The sequence below is a fragment of the Lissotriton vulgaris genome, chromosome 4_1 (genome assembly GCF_964263255.1).
Source record: "Lissotriton vulgaris chromosome 4_1, aLisVul1.2, whole genome shotgun sequence".
NCBI lineage: Eukaryota > Metazoa > Chordata > Amphibia > Caudata > Salamandridae > Lissotriton > Lissotriton vulgaris.
In genome coordinates, this window is record NC_141691.1 from 1874831762 (window position 1) to 1874845387 (window position 13626).

At 41.2% G+C, this 13626-nt stretch overlaps 1 protein-coding gene across 1 annotated transcript in view; it reads right to left on the bottom strand.

Moving 5' to 3' along the window:
- The window catches only part of WASHC5 (WASH complex subunit 5), a 402037-nt gene that overhangs the window by 308499 nt on the left and 79912 nt on the right, over positions 1 to 13626 (bottom strand). Inside the window, exons 6-9 of the mRNA XM_086966205.1 lie at positions 6062 to 6254; positions 3050 to 3202; positions 2680 to 2793; positions 877 to 1048 (exon numbers count right to left, since the gene is read on the bottom strand). Of these exons, the coding sequence (XP_086822331.1) occupies positions 877 to 1048; positions 2680 to 2793; positions 3050 to 3202; positions 6062 to 6254 (632 nt within the window). The remainder of the gene's footprint in view (positions 1 to 876; positions 1049 to 2679; positions 2794 to 3049; positions 3203 to 6061; positions 6255 to 13626) is intronic.

Here is a 13626-nt window from a genome sequence, read left to right on the forward strand (position 1 = left end):
TTGTTTTTGCTTTTAGGGAGCTTGGTGACAAGTCACATCAAACTAATGACGTCTCTCTCCTGCATGATTTCCCCATACAATTTCTTACAGAGTTTCAGTACGTGGGAGCCACTGACTCCAATTTCAAGAGTAGGTAATTGGTCCTGCTACTAAATCTGTGGTGTTCCTTCCACTGCTGTAACTACATCACTAGGACAAAGAAGGGATTTATTAAATGTGAGGTCATTAGCAAAACCTGACGTGCACAAGGGGCAAAGCATTTTGGGCATTGAACTCACTAAAACAAACAGAAATCTCATAATGCAGATAAATAAAATGCTGAAGTCATGTGAAAGTTAGAAAACAGGTACGAATAAGGCATGCTGGTAAGATAACTTAATATGATTAGTGATTTCTTTTGTACATGAGGAATTATTTACTGGATACTAGTCCGAATCCCGCCTAGACTAATTCAGCCTTTCACTATTCCGCGGTTGAGGCTATTTTAAGAGCGTATGAAGTAGTATATAAAAAACAACCTAAAAACATTACCTAATAAACTGATTACTATTCAAGTGGGTAATAGTAACACCTGTAACTTACAGTGCAACTACATCAGTACGAAGTGCTACCCAAACAAACAACGTATTATCATTTCCCCTGTGATAGTTAGTTCATTGTATGAACTGATTAAGAGTTTGAAACACAGGGTCAACAAACTTTGTAACTTTGTAAATAATGGAAAAATCTGAAAATACTTATGGCAATAAAAAAACGCTCTTGATGCAAGTCACCTTTTTTGTGGCTTACCACCAATACATGAGAAAAGCCCACCTTTCTTATCAGTTGGATGAACAGCAATGGACTGGACGGCTCAATGCTACTTGAAATAGTTACCTGTCTCTGCTGTGTGAAGCATCAACCAACGGATGGCAACATTGCAATCTCTCAGACAATTCAACAGCTTTGGAATGTTATCCAGTACAAACTCCTCCCTCAGGAAGCCCTCCTTCAGAAACTGCTGCACTTGAGGGTGCATGCGCTCCATGATAGCTGCATATCGACTGGCCTTTACAAACAAAAGTGCTTGAATTAGTATCTACATGTACAATTGGAAGGGCAACATTTCTGCTCGGTTCTTAACCCTTTAATTGCTGCTGACGGCCAACGGTCGTCACGAGCGCTACCTCCCCAGTGCTGCGAACGACCGTTGGCCGTCAGGTCAGCATTCGTTCTCCGAACGTTCAGCACTGGGCGCTGAACGTTCGACGCTGGGAACGGGTTAATAATCAGCATATCGGTATAGGAGTCAACAAGGAGTTTTGACCAGCCATGTTAATGACAGTGCAGACAGGTTTTATGTTTTAAGTGGACGAAAATAAAGTACATGTATGTTAAGGTTCCCTAATGAGATGTATCAGATTTCACTTCAGGATATCTGCAGCCCTCTGTTAGAAACAGGAACTGCAGGTTTGATTACTTTTAGGATGTAAGACCAATATACCGTGGTTATTTTCCCGCCGTAAGACGTGAAGGGAGCCTCAGGCACACATAGTAGCAACATTTCAAAAAGAGGGAAGCAGTACATTCTTCAGGCAAGAAACATGCTAACTGTGCTGTTATTGAGCACCAAAGAAACAAGGCATTGGAGTAAAAACTGCAGCAGAGATAATGCTGGATATTCAGAACTGTTCAAAACAGCATTTTCAAAGTTAGTTAGGGCAGGGTTGTGGGCATTTCTGCACAGGGGCACTCAGCAGAAGATGAAAACACGCAATTGTTACAGGTTTCCACTGTGAAAGTTAAAATAAATTTGCTCCTATCACAGGCAAGAGTAAGTACTTTTTCATGGTCAACAAAGGGGCAAAACACTCTTAAATCTGTATGTGGGAAAGAGAATTGCTCTATAGACAAATATGACACATAAATGACCTTTGGTAATGCCGCTTTTGACTTCCATTTACAGATGCAAAATGTCCCACATGATGTAAATTCTACAGCTTAGTGCACTTTATGAAATCTCAAAAGGACACAGATTACTTCTGGGTATTTATGTGAATCCCTACATTTTTAGAAAACCACTCAAAATGTATTGTCTTGCAACTGCATTTATATAGCGCTTACTACCCCTGATAAGGCGTCAAATCGTTTTTTCGGCGAGTAGCAAGCTACTCATGTAATAATAAGTCTACAAGAGCACGTTTCTAATATTTAACACTGGCCTCTATGAATCAGACAAAAGGGAAAAGAATAGTGGGAGAAGAGTAGCTGTATAGTCATGTGATTCATCAACCTTTTGTAAAGTTTCTAAAGTGATAGATTACCAGGTAGACAGCAGAATACTTAGGAACAATGATTCCTGCTAACGTTTTAGGCAAATGTAACAAACCTAGGATTCCTATGCAACTAAAAACTTAAAGGATTTACTGAACAAAATAAAAGCACTTAAAAAAATATAAAAACTGGCAAATTAAAAGCAAATCCATTTCAATCTAATGATAGCACAAACAATCAAATCAGATGCTGCCTCAGATGCTAGTCTAATAAACCTACTAGCGAAACTCCAAACCTAAAAACAGAACTTAATATTATTGCACTGCAAACAAAAATACCTTGCTGTATAACCCCAGAGCACATTGCTCATTAGCCATTATAGAACTCACAGATTTTGACAATAAATACACCAAATCTGATCCGTACCTGTTCTTTGATATTTGCCATATCCAATGTGTAATTTAGAGCAATCTTTGCAGCTTTGTAAGGCTCCCAGGCTTCGGCCAAATTTACTGTAATTCCCATGTAAATACTTATGATCTGATTAAAAAATGAAAATGAGAACATCACTAATTGCATGGCCTGACATATTTAATGTTAAATTTTAGGCACAAATATTTTGTCAATGTTATTAGTATTGATCAAAAAACAAATGCATTTGTTTTTTGAGACAAATCGTACACATTAAAAAAAACCTCCTTTTGGTTCATTTTATGTACATTTATTGTTAACTGCAGAAATTTATAATTACTCTTTTCAACATAAAATCAGTTGCACAACAATAAAACGAACTAACCCAATTATCAGGGAAATATTTATCCACTATTTCTCTCATCTTGGCTTGATGGGTGTGAAGAATAGAAGGCTGGAAGTACAACACCACATACAGGATCGCAGCTTGAGTGGCGAGGGCTGTGCTGCGGTGCTCTGGCAGTGGATAAGCAGAGACCTAAACACAAGACAAAAAGAAAAGCACAAAACAAACATTCAATGCTTGTTTTAATTCCTGGTCTAAAAAGAGCATTGAAGGTCAAATTCGGAACCATTTAATTTTGCTTTAGACACATGTCTTGGCACCACAAAATGGCTAAATGACTAATAAGAATGGCTATTTTGGGTACATTGAAAGTTTAGTCTAAAATGTGTGGCTGGATTCCCAAAATCCAATATTTCAATAATGCTAGAGGTAATGCATAAGCTGGGCTAACATGGTATGTGCTAGAAAGGAGGATGTTGTCATTTGATGCTGGGAATTAAATGCTGAGAGTGGACAGCGAAGAAAGATAAAACACAGAAACAGAAAAAGAGAGAGACACAAAGAAAGAAAGGGGAGTTCAGACAAAATTCTGAATTTAGGAAGGTGTCATTTCTCTCTGTTTCTTCCAAATTGTTCCTAAATGGAATTCATATAAAATTACTAGAAAACTTAAAAGTTGAAAAAATGTACTGCATGAAATGTATGTAGTTGGATTAATGCACAAATAGTGGAGCAGAAATGCATGGCTGCCTTTGGCTCTCTACAACTGCCCACATTTGTACAAGTTTCCTCTGTAAATCGACTTATCTGAATTCTTACATTCAAATGGCACAGCTCTAGGATAGTCTTATTTACGTCTGAGTGGCAACTGAAGTACTAATAATGATTTAAGGGAGATACCTGTGCCCTGAATGTAGAGAAGGAGGCTCTGATTGCAAGCAATCCTTCGGCACAATATTGCTTTTACTTGCAGATTTTCTTGTGAGCATTTGGTTTCAGTGGAACTCAATGGTGGCTAGATAGAGGATTCACTTGGTGCGAACTGGCGTGAATCTAGTGGCATCTAGTAGGGCTTCAATGACAGTGGACTCTGTGGGTTTTTGAGTGCATGGAGGAGCCACAGGAATGAAGAGCAGGTGTTAAAGCTAAGCAGGAGAGGCAAGTGGGTGCAGAGATGGTCTTTGGATGAGTGTGCTTCAAAAGAAAGGTGACTGCAGATAAATAAGTACTGTGGAGAGAGGCACTGATGGTCTATGGTATCAGCTGAGATTTGGATTGGATATATCACCACAGCTAAGAGGTCAGCTTGGCAAGGGTCACTGAAATGGATAAGAACTGATATGCCTGTGACAAACAGCTGAAAAGAGAAAACAATGCAACACCAGCGAACAAAAACACTACAGCGCTGATTGAGTGGGTTCACTACTGGGGCACACATTGGAGAATACAGGTGTCTGTGAGTTGCACCGTGTGTTTACTCTGTATGTGCTTGCAGAATAACATCACAACACAAGTGACAAACCTACTATGCTTTGTCAATGTTTGTGAAATAAACTTCGCCATCCATGTTTTGCTGTGATTCATTGTAAACAAATTACTGAAAATTACCATTAATATCCATTAGGATGTTGCCACCACTTTAGGAGAACCCCAATGCTTACTCTGTTCCTGTTGATAACATTTAAAGCTCACTGGAGATTATTCATCCTGATATAATGCCAACAAGAGTTTAAACACTCTTAGACTTGCAGTTTTGAAGCCCCATCTGCCTAACAATATTATGGCTCAACATTGTGATATCTTTTTATCGCCCTCAAAAAGTATGGACACTTGAATGTCCTGTCCAAGATTTGAACTTGAGGCTGGATTGCTACACACAAACCTCGCTAGCAGGTATAAAACTCTCCAATGTATATCTTCAGATAAAAGCTATGGGGACACGATGAAACTGGATTCAAAGCATATACAATTGTTGAGCATATTGCTGGCAAATTCCACCCTCCAGGAAGGGTCTTGTAGCATACTACCTCTCTTAACTGGAGATACTGCAGCAGGTTTTGCACCAGTTAACAAGGTTTGCGTGTAACACTCCACCTGCTGGTTAAAATCCTGGAAAGAGCGCTAAACCACCCAACCTTTTGGGATCAATATAGAACGTGCCATGGAGCTTGGAGTGCGGAGCTTCAAAACTGCAAGTCTAAGGCAGCAAGGGCTATATAAATGCTAAACTATTACGACCATGCATAGCATTGAAACATTCCCAATGTATCGTACTTATCAGTACTTAGTGCGTTTTTTTCCAAACTTGAATTAAAACATTGATAGTAAAGAAAAATATACTTTATTTATGCCCTTTAAGGGAGGATGGTATAACCTAGGTTATACCATAAGCACACAAAAGTATATATCACCTTTGAAGTTTGCATCTGTCTTTAGCAGCCATCTTTCTGTCCTTGAATATTCGACATCACGGTTCCTTATCTGCACCGATATCCTATAATGCTAGTCACCCTGTGGAGACCCTGGGTATTTGAACGTCTTCCAACTGTGTTGGTGAGGAGACTTTGCAGTCCTCAACACTATTTGACTACATGTTGGTCTCTGCATACCCCACATGTATTTTATTAGCTAACACCATTATCTATTTTACTATCTGTAATCTTATTTTGAATATGTATGTAATCGCAGCCCCCAATTCCATCAGCCATATTAAATACCTACTTTTCCGAGTTAATGGTTTATGCAAAATAAAATAAATATAAAACTTGAACCTTGCACTAACAGAACATATTTATTTATTAAAACGTTCACATTTGTAAAATCCCCCAGTCTATGAGAGATCTAAGTAGCTTAATTTCACCGACTGGCTGTACCACAGTAAATAACTATTCCAATGGGTTCTGTAGCGGAGTAATCAATGAGAGAACCAAAGAACTCTGAAAGGAAATGTTATCAGCATGTCTATTCCCAGATGTTTCGGATGGTTTAATGGTAGTATCAGGTGCAATCACACATTTAAACATTGCTCACGAGTTCATTTGGTGCCTTTACCTGGTTGTAGATATCATCGGATCTCAATCGACCAATGACCATGCTGATGAAGGTTTCACTAATAGGCACTCTAGAGAAGTAGCTCTCAGGATAATTGAGAGGCCTTTTAGCTATTGGCTGGCTTGAAAAGCCGGTGCTCCTGAGCAACTTGCAGATGTCATCCATATTTGAGTCAACAGATGACCTAGCAGCACTAATGCAATAAAAGAAACAATCAAAATGATAAAAGGTTAGTTTTAACAGCTACTTAAGGGATTTGGTTTAAGCAAAAATACAGAATAAACTCCATAATAGGTGGCAGATTATTCAGAGGTCTTGTCGGTGGTGAATCAATTTGCTTTCCACTAATTTGCATCTGCAACGAAAATGAGAAATAAAACACTTCACGACCTATTTAAAAAACATAATACACCGCCAACAGGAGGGAAACGTTAGTATGAAAATAAAATGAATTGAAATACAATATATTCTTGCCAAATACTACATAGCAAGATTAGTGCACAGGAAAAGGTGTGCAATGTGTGAAGACTAAATCCTGATACAGGTGAAAAATACTAGTTAGACTTGAATCAGGAGGACCAGCCACCTAGGAATGTCTGCCCAGTTGGTTTATCTGTGTTGTGTTTGGGGTGTGCATTGTTCCGTTTACTCTGTTATTTTCAATTATTTTTCATTGGAAAGTCATCAATCTGTCATGTTTTTACTACAGTAGGACCACCCCCATTTTCCTATTCTTTCCATGGTCAACCCTCACCTTGCCTGATATCTGTCCCACCATTCACTATGGTTTCTTTTCATTGTTGGCTTATTCTGCATTCTCTTTTGTCTGTCGTTTCTCTGTTCACCTACTGCATTCCTTCTCTCTCCTCCAAACTTATCAAACTTCACGTCCTTTTTTCTGCTCTTATAACATGCTGTTCAACTATTCTGCAAAATTCCAATCTAACTATTGTTCTACCACTCTGCGCTGTTACGGACCACTGTGTTTGTGGTTCCATCTAACTGTTTAGTGTTTCTTGAGGTCCATTGTAAGGCAGGTTCCTGCTCTCCCACGTTGTTTTACTTGCAAAATGCACTTACACCCTGAAAGGGTTGATTTGTGCTATTCAAAATTGTGACAAAGAAATGAGTGCTTTTAGACATGGTGTGTCTGCACAGAGTTGTTTGTACAGGGTTCTGGCTAATTTATCCAATCTGATGCTGTGTTTGTATCTTATAAACCATGGAGACAAAATAATCCAATAGTTTGGACAATCAGAAGTAAGCATGGACAGAGGAATAACTTATATTAAGAAGTGCATAAATAACACCAAATTACCATAATGTGTAAACCAATACTGCATGTTATTAGAGACCCATAGCAATTGTCATTCAGACATACATGACTAACAACACAGTAGAAAGATCTGACCTAGGAGAAGATCGGATCACATAGAACTATATAGATATGTAGGCTGGTTAATGGTTTTAAATAGAGAAGAAAACTGGAGGAGGATATGTGCTTCAGTCACCGATCATTCTTCAATGTAATTGAGTGATGCAGTGTCAGTGTTGGAAGTGACAGAAGTGGATTTAACACCTGTTCAACAGGTTGTACAGGATGAACTAGTAATATAATTGTTGTATGATGACCTTCCTAAGGATTTTGAGGAGAGAAAGATGGCTCTATACAAAGATGAAGTTATGGTGGTTATGCGGGAGGTGGAGTTTGTTTTATTTAGTATCACTTGATGCAGTGAGATGCATGTGGATAGTAAGTAATTTAGGATTTTGCAGATCATGGACACAAGAACAGCTATATATGTCTTGCTCAGATGGGTCTAGAATGAATAGATACCCCAGTCTGAATTTCCCATAGCAAGTTTCTGGCAATTTTTGGTTTTAATCCTTAGTACACACGACAACCATACACTCAGGGTCCCCTGTGGCAAGGAATGTGACCCAGAGCCGGGCTACAGGGGCACACAACGGCACCATCATTTAAGCCGCTTGGCTACACCCAATTCAATGGGCTGAGTAGGGCGGAGTGTGGAAGCAACAACAGATTATAATGGCAGGACAGTCCTTTTACCTGTCACCTATCAGAGAGACTTACTGTCTCACCTATCATGTTTTATGTTAATCTGTCATTCCTCTGCACATAGGTCTTTCTCTCCTTCCACGTAGGACATGGATTTCACATTTGAGATTGCCATCTGTATGTGCAGTAGGATAAGCCTAGAGTGCATCTGCTGTGCTTGACCGTGGCAGCCTAGGAATCCACTTTGATTTCCTGTAAGTGAGTGATATCAAAGATGAAGGGTGAACAAAGTTTACCAAACAGCAATGTGCACTTCAGGTGTGGAGTATTGTGAAAATGTGTCATTTTGCAGTGGAGACAGCCATTTCCACCTTCCTGATCTGTTCTTCCACACAGATGTTAGCCCCAACAGGTTGAGAGTTAGCTGAGTAGGACCAATTCAGCCTCTTTTTTACCTTTCGATGTGGAGGTCCCCATCAGGGAGCTCCCAGCCCCATCCACTTTCCTGATGACACTAGAAGACAAAGACTGTGGCGTGACCAATCTATGATGAATACACCAAAGTAAGGAACTGTTTCAAAGTGGTCCCACAGCTCGACCAGAGGAATATACAAACTTAGTCTGCAAACTTTGAATAAGTATGGGTCAGAAACTACCAGTTTGTGCGACAAGAAATTTTTGCAACCAGTACTCGGGGAGCAAAACAGGCAAACATGTCTGTGCTCCAAGGTTGGGGTAGCTGTCTTCTACCTTCTCTGTGCTAGATCAAGGGACAGGAAACTGGAATTTCTATAACCTGCTAGGGAGAGCGGTCTTCGTATTGCCTTTAGGGAATGAGTGGACGGATTGTTGCTGGGGCTGATGGAGGTACCATTGCATGAAATAAAGTGAGCACCAATGAAGGATTGATGCTACTTCAAGATTGCAACTCCTTTCAGCTGTTAAACCTACCCACTCCTTGATACCAAGGCACAACTTTAGGTGGGCGGGTCTCAACTTTATTTGACTGGTGAACTTGTGTTTGGGCTCCAAGAAGTTCCCCGACAGAGAACATACACCCGACCCCTAAAGATGTGCTTCTACCCTTGTCCTGTGCTCATACAGGCTTGCCTCCATCAACCAGAGGCATGTGCCTGCACACAGACGTGGATGTCTTAGACAGGAACAGTGTAGTCCTGGCTGGGACAGAGTCAGTATCACCTCTATTAGTGAGCAGAATACGATTGCACACCACTGGGAGTGACACAGCCCATAACCCAGCCAACAGGAGCGGGTCTTTATGTGAAAGCCCATCAGAAGTACAGTGTAGAAAACTAGCATTGTGGGGATACAAATTAACTGTGATCATTTATGCTCTAAAAACAACCTAGCCATACTCCCTTGAGGCGGTGAGGGCAAGTATCGACACTCAACTCAGGTGGGTGTCAGGTGCTCTTTTTCTACCATTTCCATGGACAATAACTTATTTTATCATACATTAGCTATATCTGTATGAAACCATACATAGGGAATAAGCTTAAGCCATTACTAGCTAGTTACTCTCCATAGCAAATACTCTGCAAATGCAGTGTACAGTATTGTTGAAATTTGACCTTTCTGTAAAACAACTGGATAGACAATGGCTTATTGATTATTCTATACCTTACTAAGGTTCTGACCTCCCTGTGTAAGCCTTGAACTGCTGGCTTTCAAAACCTGATTGGTCAACTGTTAAAGACGTGTACTTGGTGCATTGTTTTAGGCTCAATGTTAAGGTCAGTCCAAGGAAAACAGAGATAAAAGGCTTTCATTGTTACAATATGATCCCTATAAAGAGCTTGAGTGCCCACGTGCACCTGACAGAGGTCCCACATGTTTACGGTATCACAGAATGTTTCCAAGGAATGAGTCTTGCATAAACTTTAAATATTAATAGAATGCACAGGTGGAACTCATTCTTTTCATTATTTTTTTTAACAGTTTTATTTTGCATTTTCAGATGAAAACAGGTAAACATGACACATCGCACAGAGTCGCCACAGATAATAAATCAGACTCATACATAACGAGAAGAACAAATCATACACAATCGTATGCAAAGGAAATCATTAGCTATAACATCAGCCACCTCAGTCCCTCACACAAAGGTCACATTTCTACAGAACCATCATCTGGTTCAGAGGAAGACAGGATGTGAATGTCGGATGCCCACAGGTTTTAGACATCTCCATATGTACCGTAGATCTTATGTCCTTTGCAGTTGTTTCACATAGGTGGTGAAGGGGCGTCAAGCACCATCGAATTTAGCCACCGTATCATGGATGAGAGCAGTCAATTACTCCATGGCATAGACAGCCCAAACCTTCCCCCACCATATATTTATAGAAGGAGAGAGTGTCTGTTTCCATAACTGCACCACACAGAGTCGTATTGCCAATAATAGTTGGGATATAAGATGGCCCTGAGAGGTCGTCAACAGGAAAATTCTATTGGCATCCAGATCGTCCAACAGAATCGTTTGGGGTTCGAGTAGGAGGTGGACATTGGTGATGGTCCGCACTATGCTCTGTATCTCCTCTCAGAAAGACTGGATCACAAGGCATTACCACCATGTATGTAAAAAGGTTCCACTCTCACCGCAGCTCTTCCAACACAAATCAGAACCCCCAAACAACTTTGACAAGTGAACAGGTGTTAGGTACTAATGGGTTAGTACTTTATAGGCCTTCTCTTTATAATGGATACAGATCGACGATCGAGCCGCTCTCTGACATTAGGCCCCACAAGTGTCATCAGATATTTCTGTAACTAAATCTCTTTCCCACTGTAACACATAGCCACGTTTTTGGGAGGAGTCAACGGCAGTGTATATTGATAGAGCCCTGAGAGTCAATTTGTAGCCCTGTTGTTGGGTTAGAGCAAACTTGGCATCCCTCGAAAGAAAACTTCCAGCCAAAAGAACTGGGAGAAGTTGCGCCCAAAATTAAATCAGGATCAGAGGGTCAGTCGGAAGGGGCAAGTCGGGACCACCCAACGTGGACGAAACCTACTCCTGTAGAACAGGTTGTGCTGGAAAAGACAACAGTGGCCATAACAACCCCGCCAAAGGGGAAAGGGATAAGGCCTGCAACACCTGAATCCAGGACTTCTTATTGGGGTCAAGATTCCAGTCCAAAGAGGGGTGTAGTTGCGCTGCCAGAACATAAGCGGAAACGTCAGGGAATCCCAAGCCACCCTCTAAAACCGGCATTGTTGCACCCGCCACTCTCGGTGACTTACCTCCCCATAAAAAAGTCAGCATTTTTGCCTGGATATGCTTATGTAATGAAGGTGGAGGGTAAGCAGGAGAGTTTGGAGAACATACAATAGTCTAGGCATAAAATTCATTTTCAGGCTGTTCAGTCTGCCCAATCACAAGATTTTCACTTTCCCCCAGCAATACAAGTCCTTAAAAAGGAGCCAGGGGGAGGGCGGAGAGCAGCTGGTCACATAGCAAGTGTAAAGGTCCGTTGTTAGAGGTGGCAAATGGATCCAGAACTCATTCTTTCAAAACCTATCCCAATATGTTACGCCTTTTAAAACAAGCATCTGCAAAGCCAAGAGGTCTGGATTGCATTTTCAATTATACACCAGACCATGTAGGTAGTAGCTGTGCAAGCTTCCTCCATAAATATAGAACGCTATGGGGACAGCAAGTAGTACTGCAGTGACACTGGCAAGTGTACCTCACACACAGCAACACAAAGCCAAAAGCACATGCAGCAAAAGTAGTACAAGCTTTCTCAATTCACAGAAGTATGGAGACAAGACCGAGGTTCTTGTTTTGGAGGAAAATAAAGATCTATGGGGCCCCCAGCATTGGCCTACTAAAATGGGAGCCCCACCCCAGCCCACCCAACAAGTCCGTAATCTGGGCTACATTATTGACGATCAGCTGTCTATGAGACAGCAAGCAGAAAAAGTGGTGACTACCTGCTTTGCTGAAGTGGTTAAAAGAAATTGTTTGGATGCGCTCCATCCAAAGAACCGTAGTCCAGACACTCGTGACCTGAAGACTGTACTACGGTAACACCCTTTATTTAGGGGTTAATAAGGATGTGCTAAGGAGGCTGCAGGTGGTACAGAACGCTGCGGCTAGACTACTGTGTCAGATTCCTAAAACCACTTCTATTTCCAGCTACTTATGTGACCTACACTGGCTTAGGGTGGAGAGTTGTGTAAAGTTTAAAGCCTTGAGCTTTTTGTTTAAGATCAAGTCCGGCACTGCTCCCCAATACCTGCAAGCCTTAGCCCAGCCTTACCAACCTACAAGCCTGCTCCGTTCCACGACTCAGGGAAACTTTTTGGTTACCAGGGTTAAATTCTCAAGGATGGGTGACCGCTCCGTTACTTTTCTTGGCCCTACTCTGTGGAACACTCTTCCTGCATACCTTCGCAATGAAAAAAGCTTTGCAAATTTTCGCAACGGTCTAAAGACATGGCTCTTCAACCAATAATACCGCAACTTTTTTTCCATTCTTCAGGCTTGGGTAGCTGTGCCTTAAAAAACTAATATAACATAACATAACAAGTACATCATGGAGCCATGTTGTGAATGCACATCCAGCTGGCCAGTTTTCAGCACTGGGCTATATGTTGATGTCACCAGCATTCTGCTCCCTGATGTTATGATAATTAGCATCATGGTATTCATACGATCAATGTCCGCTCTGTTCAAGGTTTCAGGAAAACCAATAAAGAAATTTTACACACACAAAAATTAGTATAGTCTCTTTGTGAACAGCTGAAATCACAGACAGGAACAACTTTTTAAGGCTCTTCAACATAGCAGAATATATAAATATCCAAACAATGCCAAGGGTTGATCCAAAATTTGAAAGATGGTACCATTCTAGCCCCTGCCCTCTCCATCCCCAAATAGAACTATGCCTAGACCCTTGTCCAGGCAAGGCACTTCTGGACCACTCTCCAGTATGTTGAGGCTCCTGTTTTATACAGCAACAAAACCATCATGTACAGCAACTGGACCAGTCAGACCTTCCAACCCCATCCAATGAGCCAACAGTTATGTCATGATTCTACCATCTCCCAGGACAAATTCGACACCACCATGAAGTCCACCTATTGTGGGCCCAGTCATACTCTTGCCTCAACCATGCTTACTCTAGACAACTTCTACTCTTCAGCGCTATTCTCACGTCCATCTTTAACATCTCAGTCTCTTCAGCGACCATCCCAGATGCCCCGAAGCAAACAACAGTCCTCCCAATGCTGAAGAAACCTTCCATATTCTGCCAAAGTATTAGAGAAAATCATCAACAAACATCTCATCGAATACCTCAGCAAACAAATACTCCTTGATGCCACCCAGTCCAGAACCAACCACAGTACCAAAACGCCATTCACAGCGCCACAGACAAGTTTCACATGATCCTGGACAAAGGAGAAACAGCGGCCATCATCCTCTTTGATCTCTCTGCATTGTTTTAGAAGGTCTCCCACGCAATCCTCATCCAACAACTGTACACGGAATACAAAGTCTTGCACTCTGCTGGATCAGTTCCTT